General features: G+C 31.5%; 1 protein-coding gene across 1 annotated transcript in view; it reads left to right on the top strand.

The window, feature by feature from the left end:
- Positions 1-23,819, top strand: part of LOC143080356 (uncharacterized) — a 37,234-nt gene that overhangs the window by 1,034 nt on the left and 12,381 nt on the right. Inside the window, exons 2-11 of the mRNA XM_076256169.1 lie at positions 2,637-2,675; positions 3,790-3,907; positions 4,705-4,890; positions 5,527-5,696; positions 6,930-7,034; positions 12,798-12,916; positions 14,750-14,922; positions 15,775-15,967; positions 18,166-18,451; positions 21,863-22,577. Of these exons, the coding sequence (XP_076112284.1) occupies positions 2,637-2,675; positions 3,790-3,907; positions 4,705-4,890; positions 5,527-5,696; positions 6,930-7,034; positions 12,798-12,916; positions 14,750-14,922; positions 15,775-15,967; positions 18,166-18,451; positions 21,863-22,577 (2,104 nt within the window). The remainder of the gene's footprint in view (positions 1-2,636; positions 2,676-3,789; positions 3,908-4,704; positions 4,891-5,526; positions 5,697-6,929; positions 7,035-12,797; positions 12,917-14,749; positions 14,923-15,774; positions 15,968-18,165; positions 18,452-21,862; positions 22,578-23,819) is intronic.

Genomic DNA, 23,819 nt, shown 5'->3' on the forward strand with positions numbered 1-23,819 from the left:
GGCGATCACGTTGCACGAAAATAACCCTTTACCACCCTCTTTTATTAAAGGTGTCACATACATATGCATAATGAAATTAACATATATGACATGACAATTTTACAGGGAATGATTGTAGGTTTAACAGATGATGACATTATCTTTCTGATGTTTTTTACTTTAGGGAACCCTATATGTACTGTCTCAGCACTTTAACAAACTCTTTACTTTCTTCTATCTATGTTTTCTTTCAGCTCTCTTTTTCCAAGACTCATTGTATATTCTAGTAAATTCTATATTGACATTGCTGTTATACACACACTTCCGATATTAATATTTAGTATTCAGTTTCAGTGGACTTTCTCTTACGCTAATACTAGATTTAATACAAGCTTTTTCAGATAGCACCTGTACAGTTCCTTACTGTCGGTGTGCTTGTCTAGTATTAGTATTTGTACAGTAGATATATCTGCTACAAATTGTATTGCCCATGGTTATAAATCAACTACTTTAACTACCCTTAACATTCATGTAGACAAACTAGTTAATTTGATAAAAATCAGGTACCGCTATTAAGCAACTTTTTATGTTTAATGGATATTGATATCTTTTTTTGTGAATATTAAGAAACTAAAGACCAACAAATACATATAAAATAGTATTTAGACTAGTAAACATACATGACATATATATTAAAATATCTGTAAAAAAAATATGATAACATACATGTAAAGGATAAATTTACAGTCAGAAAGTGTTAGAGTGTAATAATTTGCTTGAATTTTTTTTCAACATTAAAATTTTGTTAAATAATAACTCAGATAATTTTATTTTTATATAAATTAAATTAAATAAGATATAGAAATATGATTAAATGTTTAGCAATTATTATACATGATTAACAATTGTTTATATTTTATAAATGTATGTGGAACATGTATGAGTTAATTACAATATTCTTTTGTTTATTTGTACAAGTATAATACATTGTTATTTTTTTTAACTGGTTGTTAAATATGAATATTGATTTCACAATTATCCTCTATAATCTTTTGGAGTTCATTTAATTTCCCTTTGATCTTCAATATGTAATTTTGCTTAAAATTAATTTTTTCATTATACACCTATATGTATTCTTAAAGTATAGTCAACAATACAACTACAATACTGGTATATCAGTAATGTACCAGTATTGTTGGTTTTTTTTTAAAAAGTTACAATACTGGTACAAATTTTTTATACCAGTATTGTACACAATACTGGTATACCAGTATTGCGATCACCAACTACAGGAGATCCATGTTTCTTACTGAATAAATGGTATAGAATATGTGGTCCAACAGGAAAAGATATTATGACAATGTTTATAACAAAGTTTTCATTGGAACTTCTGTTTGGAGGAAAAAATATACGTTGATGGTTCTTAATGGGAATCGATATAAAGGTCATATATAGGCATCTGTAATCTAGTCAACATGGTCAAATAGACACTTTTTTATAATTTAAAGTTATTACGGCATTTGATAATTTATCTGACATTGACACCTAATAACATGAGGCAGACATTACCTGTGAAAGGGGACAAAGTCTGTTTGATTTACTTTTTTTTAATTCAAGCATATTGTAACTTAAAATGGTTTAAAAAAGACATGGAAATACCGTAACGTTACCGATTTTGGTTCTGTTGTTAAAGATTTTAGTTGTGACAATATTTATGTTATGACATTATATTCAATGTAAACAAAGAAACGCAAAAACGCAATGCATCAGGTAACATTAATTCATATATATCAAAGACAACGAACGGATTATTAAAAAAAATGAAAAATTGGTATTCCTATATTTTACTATACTACTCAATGTCTCATGACAATGAGACCAGAAGAAGGAAGTAGATTTCTGCGTTCTGTGCAAATGCGGGAATTAAAAAAAGCTACAAAAAAAACGTTTGAAACGATTTTGAGTTCATTAGTCATGTTTAGTACAACGAAAATTTCATGAAATTTTTCGGATTTTTTATTTTTTTTTTTTTTATTGATTTTTCTACTGTAATAGGGGACTTCGTCCCCATACTATGATAATATATCTGACATTGACACCTAATACTATATGCACAGACATGATATTCATCCCAGGGCCATAAAACACAGTGGTATATATTGATCATAACATTCCAAACATATTGTCCTTTTACTCCTTTAACATTTCCGGAACTTTTTCCTTGAAATATATATATGCCTTAATATTCAATTTACAAAATGAACTTATACCTGTCAAGAAAATTAGTCATTACAATGTTTGTTTTAAACAACTTTGAATCCTTAATATTTTCCTAAACAGACAGGTGAAATGATTCTCATAAACATGATGTAAAAAATGAAATAAAGACAAAAAACATATACATGTATATGTAAATGTGACTTCAACAAAAAAAATTAATGATGAATTAAGCTACTGCTTAGAGTCAACAGCACATATTTACACTGATTGTAGAATACACAGACAAACACATTGTTTCACAGTATCCTTTACATTTTTTTGTTTCATACAACATTGAACATTAATTCTTTTGAATATTTAAATTTTTATAAATTTTGTGTGAATGATTTATTGCCAGAAAGCTTTAAAAATGTTCATTTCCTTAATTTCTTTTTCAGAAAGTGACCACTAATAATGACATACAGGACTGGATTAAGGTAAGCTGTTATCAGGATTTGGAACACTACATGCAGAAAAAGTTTTGTTGTTATGCCTGTTTATAGACTTCTTTGTTTTTTTTTAGGAAAGAGCAATCAAAACCCTATTGTACTGACTTCACATCTACATGTATCACTACATTGTACCTTGGAGATACTCAAAATATAGTGCATTGATCATTACATTCTATACATACTGTCCATGAACATTTCCAGAAATTGTCTCTATGAAATATATGCCTAGATATTCAGGTTACAAAATGAACTTATACTTGTCAAGAAAATAACACAACTTGTGCAAGGTGCTGGAATCTTAATACATGTATTTGTTTTAAAAAATATCAATGATGTCTTTGTTAAGTAAATATTTAAATTAGAGTTATCTTTCTTTGTCCATAATTGTAGTTGCATCAACTACAACCATTTGCCTTATACAAGTTTTTATCAGTTTCATTTGATTAAAATGATTTTAATTACCCCCTTGATATTAACTCTATGTTGAGTTGCATAAGTACATTGTACATTTATGGTAATGATAAAAAAGGATCTTCAGCTCTTGTTCAACAAATCAAACTTTAAGGGAGTTTTAACTTACATGTTCTATATATTTTGGCTTCTATATATATTAGCAAGGAAATGAGACCATACCAAGGCAATAAAAGAAATATGAGTTGAAGAGAAACAATATCACAGCGATAAGAAAAATGCTGAAAAGCATGAAAAGACAAACAATATTATGCAAAAACTCCTCAGAAAACTAAAGAATTAGCATCTTCAACCCCCCCCCCCCAAAAAAAAAAAAAAATAAATAAAAAAATTGATAAACTCAAGTGGTAATCAGATCCTGCTCAACCCCTTATTTCTAATGCCAATGGAAAAATAGTTCATGAATCATTTTTGACTTTGCATCAATGTGTTTTAGTTTTATTTGATTTCACACACATAAATAATTACTTACCAGATATGAGTTTTGATTTGTTAGCTAAAATTAGATTGTCTAGAAAAGGTATAGTATTTGAAACATATCAGGACACTGACAGGAGAAGATATTAAATTACAGTATGGGTATTGCAGACTTGATCATCAGTAATTTTTTTTTGATCATTTTTTGTAGAAAGTTGAGGATGCTTCTAATCAGGCAGCAGATGCTGTGTTTGGGGACAAAAAGAAAAAAGCAACAGCTTTGAGAAATGTTGATCAACTTAGAGAACATGATGATGCCCATTCTGAAGGTAAATCTCTATCAGTGTAGTCTGTACTCAAACATTTTATGCACTACCTGTACATTTTGTTTTTTTGTTATCATATATTGTTTTATTGTCCTTTTTGAAGAAATAAACTGTTCCGTAATGAAACAAAGCTGATTTAAAAAGGGACTGTTAATGTGAACTATGCTGAAAATAAGTATACTTGGATCAAAAAGTTTACTTACATTGCATAATTACTATAATTTTGATACATTAAATCGTTCATGGGTATAAATGTAACAGTATCCCATGATAAGGGGGAAAATGTTTCATATGATACACAAGGTCAATCCACAATATTTTTAATCATAAAGATTAAATACACCACAGAGTGTAGGCTTTATCATGTCTATATGGATAACACCAAAAACAAACCACTGAAGAACAGACATTTTATGATATACAATAGAATATCCATCATTCTTCACTTGGGATGACAACCACAGAAATAATAACTGGTGATCAGGTTTATAAAATATTTCTACCTTACAACTTTTTTTAGGGAATAAATCTGAATCAATCTTTCTTCTCAAGGCCACAGGCAATCAATGAAAACTTATATTTATTATAAAGATTGTGGTATATAGCATATATAGGGACGACACACTCAAAAGGATTCACAGTGTGCTTCATTGTAAAAGGAATGAAATCAGTTTATCACAAAATACGGAGAAATTCCTCGTTTAACAATGTTTAAGATTAGAATGTTTAAACTTTACAAGAAACAAAATACATAAATTGTCATGGAATAAACAAATTTTTAACAATTCTAAATATTTCAGCTCAGGAACTACTTTCACAATGGGTGAATGATAAGATCCGATTGGACAATGATATGGATGACTTTGATGATGAACCTTGGAATAAAAGGTCATTAGAAGTAAAAAAGGAATGGGACCACCTTGTAGACTATAATAATGAGGAGTATGGAATGAATTACTACAGGAAACAATACAAGGATGTAGATGGTAAGATTGTTTTTCTTGTTTATGGAAAAGAGGGATATGGGAAATCCATTCATGACACAAAATAAGTGCATGCTCAGCAAAAAACACAAATAGTGAATGAACAGTGCTTATATTGTTGCTCTTCATCTCAATCCTATACTAAACGGCAGAATTACAATATTTTCCCCATACAAGTGCTTATTCAATTAGGACATATTTTTTCTCTGTATTAAATCATCCTCCAGAAAGAAAAAAATACAATTTTCATGTTTTGCAACAGAAGCTGTAGAATCCAGACCTATTGTTGCTGTTTCCTGCCGTGACAGAGAAAGTAATTATTATATATTGTTTTAGATTTTGTAATGTGTCTTTTATAGCTTGCTAAGCAGTATGGGTATTGGCTCATTGTTGAAGGACTTTCAGTGACTTAGAATTGTTAATATCTACGTCAATTGATAGATAGTTGTCTCATTGGCATTCATACCACATCTTGTTATTTTATAAAGTCACACTAGCAAGACATACTGGAATGTACTTATGTATTGAAATACCTTATATGTTGACTCTAAATATTACATTTTGTTATCAATTGTTAGATATAGACATATTGTGATTGTTTTTCATAGGTTATACAATTGTAACTTTTATAAATTACAGATCCCTATGCCTTCTTGGCTGACATGGATGAAGGTCGAGCAGTCGACACAGTGATGGATCAGATGTTGAAGAAAAAAGTTGTAGCTGACAGAGTTGTCAATGATCTTGGCTTTGATGATAGTAGCAAATACAAAGATCCAAGACTTAAAATGGAACTAAGACATAAACAGGTATGTAAATCTCCACTGTAATATGTATACCACTAAATATAAGTGTTATATTTAATTCTCGTCTCTTATTTGATTCATTTCAGGACTAAATGTGTGGATAGCTTGTACTTTAGTTCTACATTGGGGAAATATTGTTATGATGTTATATTTTCTGGTTATTATCTGGAATTCTAGTGCAATTAAAAAAACTTAATAATGCCTTGTATTGTGCACAGATACAATACTATTTTACTGAATAATACAAATGCATGTCTAAATTTGGCTAAATTAATATATCAAAAGTTTTACTGTTTATGTTAAAGTTTATGATACATGTCTGCAGTTTGACTAAATATGTCTTAAGATTCAATATGTGGTAAGATTTAATTTTACCATTGAATTTTGTACAAAATATTCAAACATTTGAAACACTGTGCAAGCTTTTCATGCTAACTTGTGAAAATGAGCAGATAGTTTGAGATGAAAGAAATATTTAGATTATAATGGGAACATTCTTCAATTTTTCTTTTGAAACAAACCTTTGATACATGTTTGAAAGGCAAAATTCTTACTTATGACAGGGATCTCCATGACCTGTTTTCTGATTGTGCACCACCATTGTTAAATGGTCATCCGTGACTGTCAAATGATCCCTGCCGTCATTGAATTTTCTTCCCCAATCTTCAAATAGTCTCTGCCATTGCTAAATAACTTCACTAGGATTAATGGGTGTAGTCAAAACTTGTTTTTGTTGTCGTCCTGGTGAGAGTTCCTCCATCGTTAAATTTTCATCCAGGCAGATCCCTGTAAAATATTCACACATCCTGCAAACAGATGTATAGTGTCCTGAATTGTCAGAAGTACATACAATTATTGTTGCTAGTTCAGTTTTTTTGGTGAAGGAAGTGCTCCACATGTTTTATTGGAATTATAGCATGGCATTGTAAAATACAAATTGAAAGTGAAGCATCATACTATAATGTTGTTGTTTTTTCTAATTAAGAGCATTTTTATATGTTATATATTATGTTTAGTTTGAATAGTTGTTTTTATATCTGCCCTATTATGTTATTACTTCAAACATCATACCAACAGCCAAATTAGATGAAGGAAAACATTAGAGATAAAAAGTTTCATTTTGTGCTGATTAATATTACTTTCATTTATTAAAAGCATACTGAAATTATTTTGGGACCTATAGTACATAATTTATTTTAAATTTTCAATTCATGTGCATTTTGTTTTACCATTTAGGTAAAAGAAAAGAGAGAAAAACATGAAGAACAATTAAACAGGAAAAGACGAGATCAACAGGCTAAAAAAGAAGCACAACTAAAAGCCAAACAAATGATATTAAAGGTAGAGTGACATTACACATGTATTATACTTTGGGCAGAGAACTTATATCAGAAACAATTCATGGCTCCCTGTAATTTTTATTTCCCTTTTAAGGAGTAAGGGGCTAAATTGCTTTTCAACTTGTCTGTCTAGTAAATAAAGTTGTCACACTTTTCTCATGGACATAATTTCATAGAAATTAATCCAATACCCATTTAGGTGTGAAATATAGATTCCTACACTGCAATAAGTGTATTACGATATTTCTCCACTTGAGACAGTTAAATTTTATTATTTAAAGCGCAAGGCTTGCCGAGCTTTTTAAATAATTAAGATTTAACTGTCGAGAGTGGATAAATATCGTAATACATGAGTTATAGTGTCTGAATCTGTTTCTCTGATGACTTTTATCATTCTTTTTCAAAGATTTTCAGAAACTTGTGTTCTTTATATGCGACATCATCATGCAAAGTCGTCTTTTTTCATGACATCACAATAGAAAAATTCAGAAGAAAACAAAACATTTAGAGGTCATAATCAAATTTCAACTAATCATTTGCCGAAAACAGATTTTTCATTAGTGAGGAGAAATATGTTTCTCACACAGGTCAGGAAATGTGAAAATAGCACACAAATTAGAGAATCATACACCTAAATGCGTCCAAGCTTAGCGAAAGGTTGTGCGACATAATCAGTCAAACAAACTTTTTTAGATTAACTCTTTAAGGAAAGATCGTTTTCATTGGTCAATTCAAACTTTCGATCTCACACCTGCGAAAATAGAACACACGTACTATAACGTTGAATAGACTGATCAATATTCACATAGCTGGTCAAGGTCATTTAAAGCTTCCATCGTCATATTCGCGTACATGATTGTGTTTTTGATTATTTAATTTCATTTCTAGCTTTTATACATGTATACGCGTAAAATTCATTGATTTTATAACTTTGAGCTATAGTAACATTTCAGACTTTAAAATCTGATCCTTTTTCCCATCGACATATTTAATTCAGCTGTTTCTGGATTAAGGGACAATATCAAAAGTTCAATGTAGGATAAAAAAAAACTTAATTCATATAGTTATTTCACTGAACCCCCTTTCCCTTCTTAACTGAATTTGGGAAAAGCTTAAATAACCAATATGGATAAATGTAAAACCGGTATCAAATAAACAAAAATTGCAGCAATGTTTACCCCCAACCCCCAAATTATTTGAAATTATTTTTTTTATCCTACATTAATCTTTTGATTTCGTCCGTAAGGGAGCTACCATTTTATTTTGATTTAGGGGAGGGGGGACTTGAATGAAACATTTTGTCCTGCAATTTTTTTAGTTGTAATCTCTATCCTGTCTATTTAATTTTCAGTCTATTCAGTCCTGCATTTTTTTAACTACACAAATAACAAAATTACATACTGACCATATTGCTTAATTTTTTCTAGTAAATGGGTCTGTGTTATAAATTTTCATGTACACTATTCATATTCTGTCGCAAGTTTTAGGTATTCAACAGAGGATAGTGTGAGTTATTTTCCTGATTCAGTTTACTTGATTTTGAAAAAAAATCCCAAAATTCTAAGTAAATTCAGAACATGTAACCAACCATGCTTTGTTAAGAAAAAATGGAGAGTGGAAGGAAAGGTTCTTTATAAACTCCAGCGATATACTTAATGAATTTATAATTAACTGTTTTGCTATTCTTGGTTAAAAAACGAACGTAAATTTCATATTGTAAATATCTAAATAGAAACATAGAAAACAATCAGTTTTTAAAAGCGTGTTTATTCATTTAATGTATTGATAAAAAAAGGGTGGGTCCCTTCTTGTACACGCATTCATTCATCCTTATTAGTAGTTTCTTAATATTTCGATTCTCAGTTTATCTTGCAGGTTAATTTTGTATTTCATTAAAATACGCATGCATACTACACGTCACTTTGGGGGATAGTTCAACTATTTTTACGGTATGAAATTAAAAGATAAGTTTTCAGCCAATTGAAATCGAAAAAAGTACATTTATATTGTTCCTTATAAACTAGTCTACGATATTTCTTATAATTATTTATTTATTATTTTAGTTTTACACATTCAAAAGAAAAAAACTACGCCGATGTAACAAATCAATCCTTTTTACACCAACATGCCTTCAATGAATTCATTTGAATTTCGTGGTCACCATGGTAGTACATTGCATACTACGTCTTCATTCACGTGCACAAATGATACGATTATTGTTGCTTTGTTTCTATATTTCGGGACAATTTGCTCTGTAAATGATACTTAATTTCTGAATGACCAAACGCTTCATATTAGTCAATTTCCTTAGCCGTATTTGGCACAACATTTTGGATCCTCAATGCTCTTCAACTTTGTACTTGTTTGGCTTTATAAATATTTTGATATGAGCGTCACTGATGAGTCTTATGTAGACGAAACGCGCGTCTGGCGTACTAAATTATAATCCTGGTACCTTTGATAACTATTAGCTACAGCAAGTGTAACGTTCTACCGGTATGCTCGTTTTATAGCATGAAAACACTAAAAGAGGAATGTGAAACCATCATAAATTATTCTAATTATTGTAATGGATCAGTATTATGAGATCCTTATTATAAGTAACTACGACATTGGAAGAAATCAAAAGTGGTCCGTATAAAACATGTAAAAGCGGCACATGTATTTTATTTTATCCATATATTTTTCATAATTTGGTACAAGATAATTATGTTGCTGCGGTATATTATTTCGAAACAACTATTTGAAATTCACAAAACATTTATTTAATTCTTTTGACCAAAGATTTGTAAGCTATGCATTGTCAAATCCTTGTTTTTACGTTCCTAGTAACATAGTACATTCCATAGTCAGTCACCTGTGTCAATTCACGTGCACACTACGATTGTGGATTGTATTTGAATCTTTCAGCCAATGAAATGAGACGTTACAAGTTGTTTGTTTGTGATACGCCAGAATGTTATCAATGAAGTATCAAACACTAAACTTGACTGCATTTCACTGTATCTCTGTCCTACACATGATATCATTATTTCATAATTTCTGAAACAGACTGCCTGATAATTTATACTTTAAATTACGAGAGGGGATATGTGTACCACATCATTTCATGTAATATTTTTTTTGTTTCAGACATAACCATGGTTAGGTCTTATTTGCATAGGAATTTTGCAGTTGTCGGTTAAAATTCCATTGAAAAGGTCTTTCTCATTGTAAAATTGAAAAATAAGGAGTTGACAGAGATATCTCGCTTTTTGATACATGTAGTAAAGTGCAAATGTTGAAATTAAAAAGTTAGAATTAAACATGTTTAAATATGCATAACATTGAAAGTCATTGAATCATAATTGAAGATGCTGGGCCAAATAACCTCCATGTTAATGAGAAATATCAATATATTTAAAAACTGCATACCAAATATCATTGACTTATCATAAAAGATTCCCTTGAAACTAACCTAAACACAAACAAAATGTAAACTATGCAAAATTTTGAAGTCAATAAACCATGATAATAAGCCAGTGCCGTATAATCTCCTTTGAAATGAGACTTTCAAATTCTTAAACAATTTTTACCAAATATCGTTGACTAAAACCAAAATGAATTAATCCCATACTTTTACATGTAAACTGTTCAAAATATTTAAAGTCAATAGACATGATAGATGAGGACTCAGGGGAGGGGGAGCCAAACAATCGCAATTTCAATAAAAATGAGATGTGCCAATGCTATCAAAACTGCATACCAACTATCATGGAATTACCACTAGTGAATCCCCTCAAAATAACCTAATCACAAACTATTGCATTGATGATGGTACCACTGGTAAGTCTTTATTGTTTGACTTCATTGAAGCTAGACTAAAAAACACTGTATTTCTATAAATAAGAGACTGAAAAAGTCTAGACTAATCTGTATCAATTTACAGTCTGCACGCCCATTTTATACATCCAGGTAAAAACTTTTTCATCACTGTGAAACTCGTTAAAGTTTCAAGTCATATGAGGTTATTTGCAGTCATTTCAATGAATTTGAATTGTCTGATTTTTATCCTGCCTGTTGCAGAATTCAATACAGTGCCCGTGTACACTTTTGGATTGATCAAGTCAAATACAACAATGATCAATATTGTTATAGTGCAAATATCGTAGTAACACTGTCAAGACAGACAGAAAAAAAAACAGAACTTTGAACAGCAAAATAAATCTTCATATTAGTCAATTTTGATAAGATCTTAAGCTGCCTCTTTTCAGGATTTGTTGCCCCATAATCACAGATTTGAATCCTTTCTTTTCTTTGCTTTCTTGGGATGAAAGTCACAGGTGGCATGACATAGTTGGTGCTCTTCTGGTGACAGAAACTTGTTTTGTTATCTGCCTAAGTCAATCTAATAGCAACTATTATGATAGATCTATGATATTTTCCATAAAGGTGCATTACTGTCACTATATATAGAGCAAACCAACCCTGAAATTTTCAAATGAATCTAACAAACCTAATGTTGGGTTGTTGGCACTTAATTGGTTATTTTAAGAAATTAAAAAATTTAAAGAAAGCAGTTTTTGGTATTAAATTATCTTGAATATATTTAAAAATAAAGATAAACTGTTAACAGCAAAAATGGATAGTGAAGTAAGATCTACAAATACGTTCACATGAACAAAATTGACAATTTTACATAATTTATTTATCATGTTATTTTAAAATCTTCTCCTCTGAAACTACTGAACCAAATTAAACTACACATAAGTTGAATGAGTTTTAGGTTATCTAGGAAAAACTTTGTGTTTTATTTTGTGTTTCCTCAGAAAACATGTCGGCCATGGCTAGAAATAGAACATAGGGTAAAATGCAGTTTTTGATTTATATATCAAAAACTAAAGCATTTAGACAAAACAAAAAGTAGTCAATAGGTCAAGGTCTACCTGCCCTGATTTGCCGTTTTTCCGTTATTATCTTCAATAAGATTATAGATAGAGATAAACTCTGAACAGCAAAAAATATTCAGCAAAGAAAGATCTACATAAGTTTGTATGATCACAATAGTTATTTGACCCCCTTGAGGAGTTACTGCCATTCAAATTCAATTTTTCACAATTTGTTTATCTAGTTTGCTTACTTGTACATCAAGAAAGATAGCTGTTAAAATTCATTTTTTTTGCTCTTGAAGAAAATATGACAGACACAAAGAACATTTCAATGCAACTTTTAAGCCACTCATAAATTTATATATATTGAAAAAGCAAAAATAATCATTGATGATACATTAAAGCCAAACATTATTGCAGACTAATATTAAGTTCCAACTAGAGACATTATGTTTTTCGGTCTGTGCATCTGTTCATTCTTCCCTCCTTCCAGTTGTTAGTCTGTCCATCTATCCTGCTTCAGGTTAGAGTTTTTGGTCAAGGTAGTTTTTTGCTGAAGTTAGTCTAATCGACTTGAAACTTAGTACACATGTTCCCTATGATATGATCTTTCTAATTTTAATGCCAAATTAAGGTTTTGACCCAAATTTAGTGGTCATAGCAAATGATAGTGTTGGCATTTGTGTACTATGGACACATTCTTGTTTTATTTTGTTTCATAATCCTCATCCCAAGGTCTTTTATGGGTATTGACCTATGTTTGCCCAATCATAATGTTTTTATTTTGTTTCATAATCTTGAGTCCGTATCCCAAGGTCTTTTAGGGATATTGACCCTTGTGTACCCAATCTCTTTGTTGACTCCAAAAATTAATTTCTTTTCCTCCGCACTTGTAGGAGGATCAAGATAAGCTGACTAAGCAGAAAAAAGAGGAAATGCTAATAAGGAAAGAAATGGCGAGGATTAGGAAACAAATGCAGGAAGAAAGAAGAAATGTAGACGATTTAAGAAAGAGGTAATTTAATAACCTTAATACTCATATCTTCAAGTGCATGTAAACAAAAAATAGTTACATCCGATAGGAAGGAAGAAGGACTTTTTATTTCAAGGTGAAGATCATGTCTACAATTAAGAACAACAAGTTTATCTTTGGGTATCTTAGTTCAATCTTCTCCAGATTTTATCAGCCTTAAGCCTTTAGAAAAAGGAAGAATTTTAATTGTTTTTATTTTATCTGTCTGTTAGATCATGCATTATCTGTGCATTTGAACTTTTTAAATTTTAAAATGTAAGCATTCAGCTTGAAGTCCATGTATTATAACTTTATTAGTATGTGAGAAAAAAAATTCTCTAATTTTTGTGCTATTTTCACATTTCCTGACCGGTGGGAAAAAAACATTTCTCCTCACTAGTGAAAAATATGTTCTCGGAAAATGATTAGTTGAAATTTGATTATGACATCAAAATGTTTTGTTTTCTTCTGAATTTTCCTATTGTGACGTCATGAAAAAAGGCGACCATGCCTGATGACGTCGCATATAAAGAACACAACCTTCTGAAAATCTTTGAAAAAGAAGGATAAAAATCATCAGAGAAACAGATTCTGACATTATAACTTGTGTATTACGATATTTCTCCACTCTCGACAGTTAAATTTTAATTATTTAAAAAGCTTGGCAAGCCTCGCGCTTTAAATATTAAAATTTAACTGTCTCGAGTGGAGAAATATCGTAATACACTTGTTGCAGTGTAGGAATCTATATATCCATTGATGTTTAGAGCTGAAATCTCTTATGAACTTATTTCCTTTCAACACTTACTATATATTTTACAATAATAAAAGTTAAGCAATAGTAAGCTGATAACTTGACTGTACAGAAAAACAGTTTTGGTCAAGATAAAAAAAAAATGAAATGCAATATACCACAATAGAAAATAAACAAATAGATTTATCGTTCTAGAAATACCCATGGATCAGACACCCAAGTAAAACAATTTCATTGAATTTACCATACATATTACTATATCATTAACAAAAGAGAAAGTTTTATTTAATATGTCTATAGAAATAGGAAGATATAATATGATGAATGCTTATGAGACAACTCTCCATCCAAGTCTCAATTTATAAAAAGAAAACAATTACAAGTCGGAAGGACAGCAGACATTCAGACCCTTGGCTCACACCCAACAACAAGCTATATATATTTATAGTGTAAAACAAGTCAAACAGGAAAACCAACAGTCTTATCTATACAATGTATTATCGCACCATGGGTAAATTATCAAATGGTGACCCCCTATGGATCCATAGGGGGTTTGTAAAATTCATAGGGGTTCATGAAGTTATGTCTGTTGTTGATGGTGACGTCATCTATCAATGTTGTTGTGTTTTATTTTTTATTTTCCTACAAAATGCAGTAGAAAAAGTCCAGTGTGCGATAAATTCGTTATACAGTTCATTATTGACCCCCTATGGACCATAGAGGGTGAATAAAATCCATAATTATTTGGCCTACGGCCTCACACCCTATGAATTTCACTTACCTTCTATGGATCTTTAGGGGGTCAATACCTAACCATATAACTTATAATATAATGTATTCAAAATTTGAATTATTATCGTATTAAATTATAATCCTGGTACCTTTGATTACTATTGAAATGCAACTTTTTATTTTTGCAAAACCTAACCAATAATTTTGCAACATAAAAACATGGCAAAAATTTTATGAATTTACAGTACTTTTGATATACAATGCTAATGAACAATATTTTGTTTAGTATGGCTTCAATGTCCTACAGAAACATTACTTATTTGTAAATAACATTTTCATAATTTTCCTAGGGAAGACAAGAAACAGGAAGAGCTGAGCTCTTATGCTGTTAAGGTGGTTGATCAAGAAGAAGAAGACAGAAGAAGGAAATATGTAGAACAGGAGAAGAAAACTGAAGTAAAACAGAGAATTTTACTTGAGAGATTGAATGAGCTGAAGAAAAGACAAGAAGCAAATGATCTTAGGGTATGGTACAATGTACATGGATTTTAAAAAAGTAAAAAAAAAGTTTTTAAAAACCTTGAACATGTTGAATACCATTGATTTTTTATTTCAGTAAAATTACGTTTTTTCTAAGCATATTTTACCATCAAGGACATTAATCTTTTTTACAAAATCTGAATCATAATTGATCATGTGATTGCTAGAAGTCAAGGTTACATGAGTACAAAATTTATAAATGAAGTCAGTATTTTTCTCAAATGGCCAGCATTTATTTATAGCTGAATATATCATATAAAGATACAAGAAGATGTGGTATGAGTGCCAGTGAGACAACTCTCCATCCAAGTCACAATTTATAAAAGAAAACCACTATATTTCAACCATGTATATTTCAACCAAAGGTTTAATGTTCATAAATAATGTTTCACACGAAAATTACAATGTTCTTTTTAGATGAAAATCAGGAAAGGAGTTTTAATGTTAATTATTTTGAATTATAATCTTTATTCATTATCGTTGTATACTGACAGAAAAATCTAAAATAAAACATAAGTTTTTTTACAAAGTGGAATTGAAAGAGTGTGATGAAGGCCAATGAAAACTATCATAATTAGGTGTTAGATTTTTATCTCCCTTTATTATTGATATGCAATTTTAAATAAAAATTAGAAGAATGAAAAAAATCACACAGTGCTAATGTGGCAAAAAATATATAACATACGACTCAGCATGAAGCATTTTTGTTGTGTAAATTTATTAAATTTTTATTTAAAATTTTACATCATAAAGAATAAAATCAATTTATATGCTTTCATCCCTGCATTCCCATTCCTGCTACATCATATATGTAACAAATGCTGATATTGATTGTGGACACTACAGAGGCATTTCTCTGCCTGGTACAACCTAGTTTTAGAGAAGAGACTACTCATGGGTAAGGCCAGAGCTATGGGTGACTGGAAGTTGTTATTCAGAGCCTGGAATGCATGGAAATCCTTTGTCAGGTCCAAGAAGATTGACATAGAGACAAAACAACATGAGGTGGATGTCGTCAAAACACAGAGGTAATTTGAAAGAAACAATTAATTATGGGATGGATGTAAGTTAGACAACAGGTTTTTAAAATACCTAATTTAATAAAGCAATCTTATTGAAATATAAATGCTGTATTTTTAGCTCACCTGGCCCAAAGGGCCAAGTGAGCTTTTCCCATCACTTGGCGTCCGTCGTCCGTCGTCTGTCGTCCGTCGTCTGTCGTCCGTCGTCCGTCGTCCGTCGTCCGTCGTCGTCCGGCGTCGTTAACTTTTACAAAAATCTTCTCCTCTGAAACTACTGGGCCAAATTACACCAAACTTGGCCAAAATCATCATTGGGGTATCTAGTTTAAAAAATGTGTCCGGTGACCCGGCCAACCATCCAAGATGGCCGCCATGGCTAAAAATAGAACATAGGGGTAAAATGCAGTTTTTGGCTTATAACTCAAAAACCAAAGCATTTAGAGCAAATCTGACAAGGGGTAAACTTGTGTAACAGGTCAAGATCTATCTGCCCTGAAATTTTCAGATAAATCGGATAACCTGTTGTTGGGTTGCTGCCCCTGAATTAGTAATTTTAAGGAAATTTTGCTGTTTTTGGTTATTATCTTGAATATTATTATAGATAGAGATAAACTGTAAACAGCAATAATGTTCAGCAAAGTAATATTTACAAATAAGTCAACATGACCGAAATGGTCAGTTGACCCCTTTAGGAGTTATTGCCCTTTATAGTCAATTTTTAACCATTTTTCGTAAATCTTAGTAATCTTTTACAAAAATCTTCTCCTCTGAAACTACTTGGCCAAATCAATCCAAACTTGGCCACAACCATCTTTGGGGTATGTAGTTTGAAAAATGTGTCCAGTGACCCAGCCATCCAATCAAGATGGCCGCCATGGCTAAAAATAGAACCTTGGGTAAAATGCAGTTTTTGGCTTATTACTCAAAAACCAAAGCATTTAGAGTAAATCTGACATGAGGTAAATTTGTTTATCAGGTCAAGATCTACCTGCCCTGAAATTTTCAGATGAATTGGACAACCCGGTTTTGGGTTGCTGCCCCAGAATAAGTAATTTTAATGAAATTTTGCTGTTTTTGATTATTATCTTGAATATTATTATAGATAGAGATAAACTGTAAACAGCAATAATGTTCAGCAAAAAAAGATTTACAAATAAGTCAAACATGACCGAAATGGTCAGTTGACCCCTTTAGGAGTTATTGCCCTTAATAGTCAATTTTTAACCATTTTTCGTAAATCTTAGTAATCTTTTACATCTTCTCCTCTGAAACTACTTGGCCAAATTACACCAAACTTGGCCAAAATCATCATTGGGGTATCTTGTTTAAAAAATGTGTCCGGTGACCCGGCCAACCATCCAAGATGGCCGCCATGGCTAAAAATAGAACATAGGGGTAAAATGCAGTTTTGGGCTTATAACTCAAAAACCAAAGCATTTAGAGCAAATCTGACAAGGGGTAAAATTGTGTAACAGGTCAAGATCTATCTGCCTTGAAATTTTCAGATAAATCGGATAACCTGTTGTTGGGTTGCTGCCCCTGAATTAGTAATTTTAAGGAAATTTTGCTGTTTTTGGTTATTATCTTGAATATTGTTATAGATAGAGATAACTTGTAAACAGCAATAATGTTCAGCTAAATAAGATCTAGAAATAAGTCAACATGACCAAAATCGTCAGTTGACCCCTTAAGGAGTTGTTGCCCATTTTATTCAATTTTTAACAATTTTCACTAATTTGGTAAATTTTTGTAAATTTTTACAAAATATTTTTCACTGTATCTAAAGGTCCAAGTTTATTATAGATAGAGAAAATTCTAAGTACCAAGAATGTTCAGTAAAGTAAGATCTACAAACACACCACTATCAGCAAAACACAATTTTGTCATGAATCCATCTGTGTCCTTTGTTTAATATGCACATAGACCAAGGTGAGCGACACAGGCTCTTTAGAGCCTCTAGTTGCTTTACACTACATTCTACTTTCTGTTCTGGTTATTATTACAACAGCCAATTAAATTCCTTTCTTCAACTTTTTGGAGTTATATGTCATAATGAAATAAATAGAAATATTCAGCAAAATATAAAAATTCTTATTACTATTAAATAATTTGTTTCAATTTTTTTTTCAATAAGCTGATGTATACTCCACCCTCTTTTCTTTCATAATTAGCACATAGAGCTGAATTCATAGTTAATCTTTCAGGAAAATACAGCTTGCAGACAGTCACAGCAAACAAACTTTACTTAGGAAATATTTTGCTGCTTGGCAGCTTTGGGTCAAACAGGAAGTTGAAAGAAAAGAATTAGAACATGCTCAAAGTAATACCAAAAGTAAGATGGCTGCTTTATTAGAAGCTGCAGCAACTGGTAAATTATGGACTGGAAATGAGACAGATAGAACCAGTTCTACAGTCGAAACCTCAAAGTCCAGTAGGATCCAGTCAGCAAGGACTGGCAGGAAACCAGTTACTCCATCAGCATCAGATATTGTAAGCTACTTTAAACAACTTAAAATGTGTTTCTCATAGAATTTTTCAGGCAGTTAAGCTGCCTTATGCAAGCACCCTAGATTTGTTTTCTACTCAATAAATGCTGAAATACGTGTTATTGTTATTATCTAGCTGGATATTATGTTATTTTATAACTAATTGGATATTTTTTCATACTTTTAATTTTGGATTACAAAAAATATGACCAGAAAAACCTTAAATGATCGTCGAATCACCCAAAAGTTTTGAAGTTGCACATAGGAAGTAGATCATATTAGAAATCTTTATGTAGTTTATTATTGTTCATTATTCCATGAGCTTTTGGCTAAGTTGTCAAAGAACAAATGTATGAAATATTTAATCGCCGAAAATCTCTAAAGACAAGTAGTTTAGATTTCTCAAATGGCAAAAGTCGTAGGAATATTGTTTGTCGTCAATAGGTAGTCAATTACATCAGTCGTCTATTAAAATAAGTTCAACTGTTCATGCTGTTGGCGGCAATTTTAAATAAGACAACGAAATTTTCTTATCGTATCTTTTCGATTTGGAGGCAGGGGTTCAAATTAGCGGTGGTCCGAGGTCTGCGACCTTCCACTTTTGCAGTTGGACTTTCGACTTGGTTACTGGCTACACCCAACATGCACGACGGACCTTAAAGCTACAACTTGAAAGATAATAAAAAAATAATTTTGCAAACCTTTTTACCAAATTTTCCTAATATAAAACGATCTCAAAACTTATTTTCATTATTAATATTTTTGACAGCGATGTTCATTTTGTTCAACCGCTAGCTTTATACAGAAAATCGCTGACAAATAATGTGTAAATTCCAATAAAATCTTATCTGACAAAACAACATTGAAAACAAAATGGATGCCAATTACAATATCAGATAAGATTCCGGAAGGGGATAAGGGTAAATCTGAGTTTTTGGGATCAACTAAAAAAATATCCAGACAGGTGACAAAATACATCTATGTATGGTAAATAAATATAATCACTAGAATTGAAAACCAAAAGATATATGTAAAAGAAAGAAAAAGCAGAAAATATTTTGTACAGAAACTCAAAATTACTTTTTGACAAATTTTAATATCAATGTGACAGTTGGGAACAGTATCTACAATATGTATGTTCCTGGTGACAGTATAAATTTTCTTTATCAGTGATAAATGTCGGTAATGCATGTTAGATGCTTTTTAAGTGTAAACATATTTTTTTTCTCAATTTTTATGGGTCAGTTAAAATAGCTGGAAGTTTCTTACTTTATTTTCTACCTGAATGTAAGCAAATCATATGATATATAGGTGGAGTCCTTTAGGCCACTCTACCCCTCATGTTTGATAATTTTGAAACGGATGAGATCCCCACCCCTCAACCATATAGTATTACATTTATGTATGGGACTATATAACTAATCAAATGAAATATAGGGAAAGTCCACGCCCTCCTGTTTTAGAACTTGGAAACAGTTGAGATCCCCACCCCTAAACATATTCATGTATGCGACAATATAACTAATAAAATGAAATACAGGGGGAGTCCCTTGGGTCACCCCACCATTCCTGATTGGGAACTTTGAAACAGTCAAGATCCCCACCCCTAAACCATATATATTAATGTATGGGACAATATAATAAATCAAATGAAATATAGGGGGAGGCCCTAGGGTCACTGTACACCCTCCTGTTTGAGAACTTGGAAACAGTTGAGATCCTCACCCCTTACATGTAACCATATATACCCATGTATGGGACTATATAAATATAAGGGGGGAGTCCCTGCGGTCACCCCCACCCCTCCTGTTTTAGAACTTTGAAACAGTTGAGATCCCCACCTCTAAATTAAATGAAATATAAGGGAAGTCCCTCCGATCACCCACCCCTCCTGTTTGAGAACTTGTAAACAGTCAAGATCCCCACCTTTAAATTAAAGTTAACCATATATATTCATGTATGGGACAAAAAAAACTAATCAAATGAAATATTCCTGTCTGATAACTTGGAAACAGATGAGATCCCCACCCCTCAACCATATATATTTATGTATTGGACAATATAAGTTATAACAAATCAAATGAAATAAAGGGGAAGTCACTCGGGTCACCCCACCCCTCCTGTTTGAAAACTTGATAACGGTCGAGATCCCCACCCCTAAACTATATATATTCATGTATGGGAAAAAATAAAAAATAAAATGAAATATAGTGGTAGTCCCTATGGTCACCCCACCCCCTTCTTGTGTATGTTTTGAGAGACTTTGTAATACCATTATGTTACAATTATTTCTTGTTTATTATAAAATTTTATTGATTGAAAAAAATTATTAGTTTAAAGAATTTACCTTAATTATATTTTGAATTATTTCTGGTCCTATAAAAATTTTCATTTTAAAATGGCTCATTTTGAAGAAAACTTCTTTCAAGCCCAAGAATGTTTTGACCAACTGTTTAATAATTACCTGTCATTTTATTCCAAACTTAGACATCATGGACTTGGGGTGAAGGTGGGGGTCATTTACATTTACTATGGGCAGGTCAGTTAGACCTCACCTTTGATCCCTGTAGTAGTAAACATTTGCCTGATTTGTGTCTCATAACTTTTGTACTGTAGAACACAAACTCAGTTTTCTTTCCAGGGAAGCAAGTCCATTCATACTTTTACAAGCTCCTACTAAAGTCAACTTGAACTACTAACAGTCAACTAATACCAACGTTAACTATCAACTACCGGTAGAAGAACTGAAATTATTGCAAACCTTTAACACTGCAGACTCGTGACCATGAAAAAAATAAACTTGAAATATGCCTTGCTTTTGAAAACCTTGATCATTGTTGATACAATATGAATTATTTGCCTTAATAATTAATTCATTAAATGAACATAAATGTACAATATATGAATGTTTAATGTTTGTTCTTTTAAATCTTAAAAAAAAAATTGAAGCAACATTGCCACAGTTTTCATAATTATGTTTGCCTTGATTTTTGGTTAACTGCCTACAGCGATTACAGTGCTTTGATTTTTTTTATACTCAACTTTTAGAAAGAGTGAGTCATATAGAAAGCCATTTATCTCTGTACTTCCCATTTTATTGTCTCATTCAATTTCCAACAAAGGGGTATTTATCTGGTGATAATGGCCTAATCTATTTGTATGTGAAACAAAGAGAGGGTAATTTGGCCGCAAATGCATAATTTATCTGTTTAAAACTACTGTTTATATATTATAAAGAAGAAGGCCTGATTACTTCATATCACATATACAGATGACTTTTAAAATATGTTCTTAAGTTTACATCTTTACATATATCTCTTGTTGTTGACCTTTTTTGCAGGGTTAAGTGTCTCCTTAAAAAAACTTTATAGTTATTTTATCACAAGGTTTTCTCACTTATCATGATTTCTTTCAGGACTCCTTTTTTGATCAACCTGCAAAACGTCCACATTCTTCAAAAAGTGACACTTCAACCAACATATCAGAAACAGCCAAACAGAAACGAGATAACAGAATTCCTACTGAACCATGGCAGGTAACAAGAAAACATTTGAATTTAACCAATGAGGAGGTGGCTAACATGGGAGATTCAAAAGATCATACAGAACAGTCAGATCTGAAAGTCAGAAAGAGGTTTGGAACACAGCCATGGATGAACACTAAATATATTACAAACAATTTTGAAAACCGACATCAGGCTCAACAAAAGATTTTGCAAGAGCAGCAAAAACAATTGAAAGAACAACAGAGAATTATAGAGGAATTGCAATTTGGTCAGAATCAAAATAAACTACACGAACAACTTGAAAAACAGCAAGCAATACTTGAACATTTAGCTAAAAATATAACACCAAGATCAGGGGAATCTTTTCCTAAACGACAGACATCTGCATCTGATGTTACTAAGCAGCTGTCGTCTGCAAAATCACAACCAATTAGTAAACAATCAAATATAAATCAGAACAATAGTGTTATTGTTAATAGTTTAAAGAATGAACAGACAAATACGAAGCAAAATCCTAAAACATCCAATGTTGCTATGGATACATCAAGAACATCTAGTACAGCTGTGACTGCAAGGACAGATAGTACAACCAGATCAAATACTAAGTACCTGCAGACGTTAAAAAGTAAGTCATGTACAACCAAATCTAATACTAAGTACCTGCAGACGTTAAAAAGTAAGTCATGTACAACCAAATCCAATACTAAGTACCTGCAGACGCTAAAAAGTAAGTCATCTACAACCAAATCCAATACTAAGTACCTGCAGACGTTAAAAAGTAAGTCATGTACAACCAAATCCTATACTAAGTACCTGCAGACGCTTAAAAGTAAGTCATGTACAACCAAATCCAATACTTAGTACCTGCAGATGTTAAAAAGTTAGTCATGTACAACCAAATCCAATACTAAGTACCTGCAGACATTAAAAAGTAAGTCATGTACAACCAAATCCAATACTTAGTACCTGCAGATGTTAAAAAGTTAGTCATGTACAACCAAATCCAATACTAAGTACCTGCAGACGTTAAAAAGTAAGTCATGTACAACCAAATCCAATACTAAGTACCTGCAGACATTAAAAAGTAAGTCATGTACAACCAAATCTAATACTAAGTACCTGCAGACGTTAAAAAGTAAGTCATGTACAACCAAATCCAATACTAAGTACCTGCAGACGTTAAAAAGTAAGTCATGTACAACCAAATCCAATACTAAGTACCTGCAGACGTTAAAAAGTAAGTCATGTACAACCAAATCCAATACTAAGTACCTGCAGACGTTAAAAAGTAAGTCATGTACAACCAAATCCAATACTAAGTACCTGCAGACGTTAAAAAGTAAGTCATGTACAACCAAATCCAATACTAAGTACCTGCAGACGTTACAAAGTTAGTCATGTACAACCAAATCCAATACTAAGTACCTGCAGACGTTAAAAAGTAAGTCATGTACAACCAAATCCAATACTAAGTACCTGCAGACGTTAAAAAGTAAGTCATGTACAACCAAATCCAATACTAAGTACCTGCAGACGTTAAAAAGTAAGTCATGTACAACCAAATCCAATACTAAGTACCTGCAGACGTTAAAAAGTAAGTCATGTACAACCAAATCCAATACTAAGTACCTGCAGACATTAAAAAGTAAGTCATAAACTATCTTTTTAAAATTTCATCCATATCCATTACAAATATACAAGTATTTATAAACAAGTATTTTGTCGATGTAAGACAAATTGTAAAAGCTCTATATTTTTTAAGTGGTTGGTTTTTTTTCAATTTTATTTTTTTCCTCTGATAATATAGATTTGTATGAATTTGAACAGTATCAATATTTATACCTACAAATACAATTCTTCAAATGGG

Source organism: Mytilus galloprovincialis, chromosome 6 (genome assembly GCF_965363235.1).
Source record: "Mytilus galloprovincialis chromosome 6, xbMytGall1.hap1.1, whole genome shotgun sequence".
Lineage (NCBI taxonomy): Eukaryota > Metazoa > Mollusca > Bivalvia > Mytilida > Mytilidae > Mytilus > Mytilus galloprovincialis.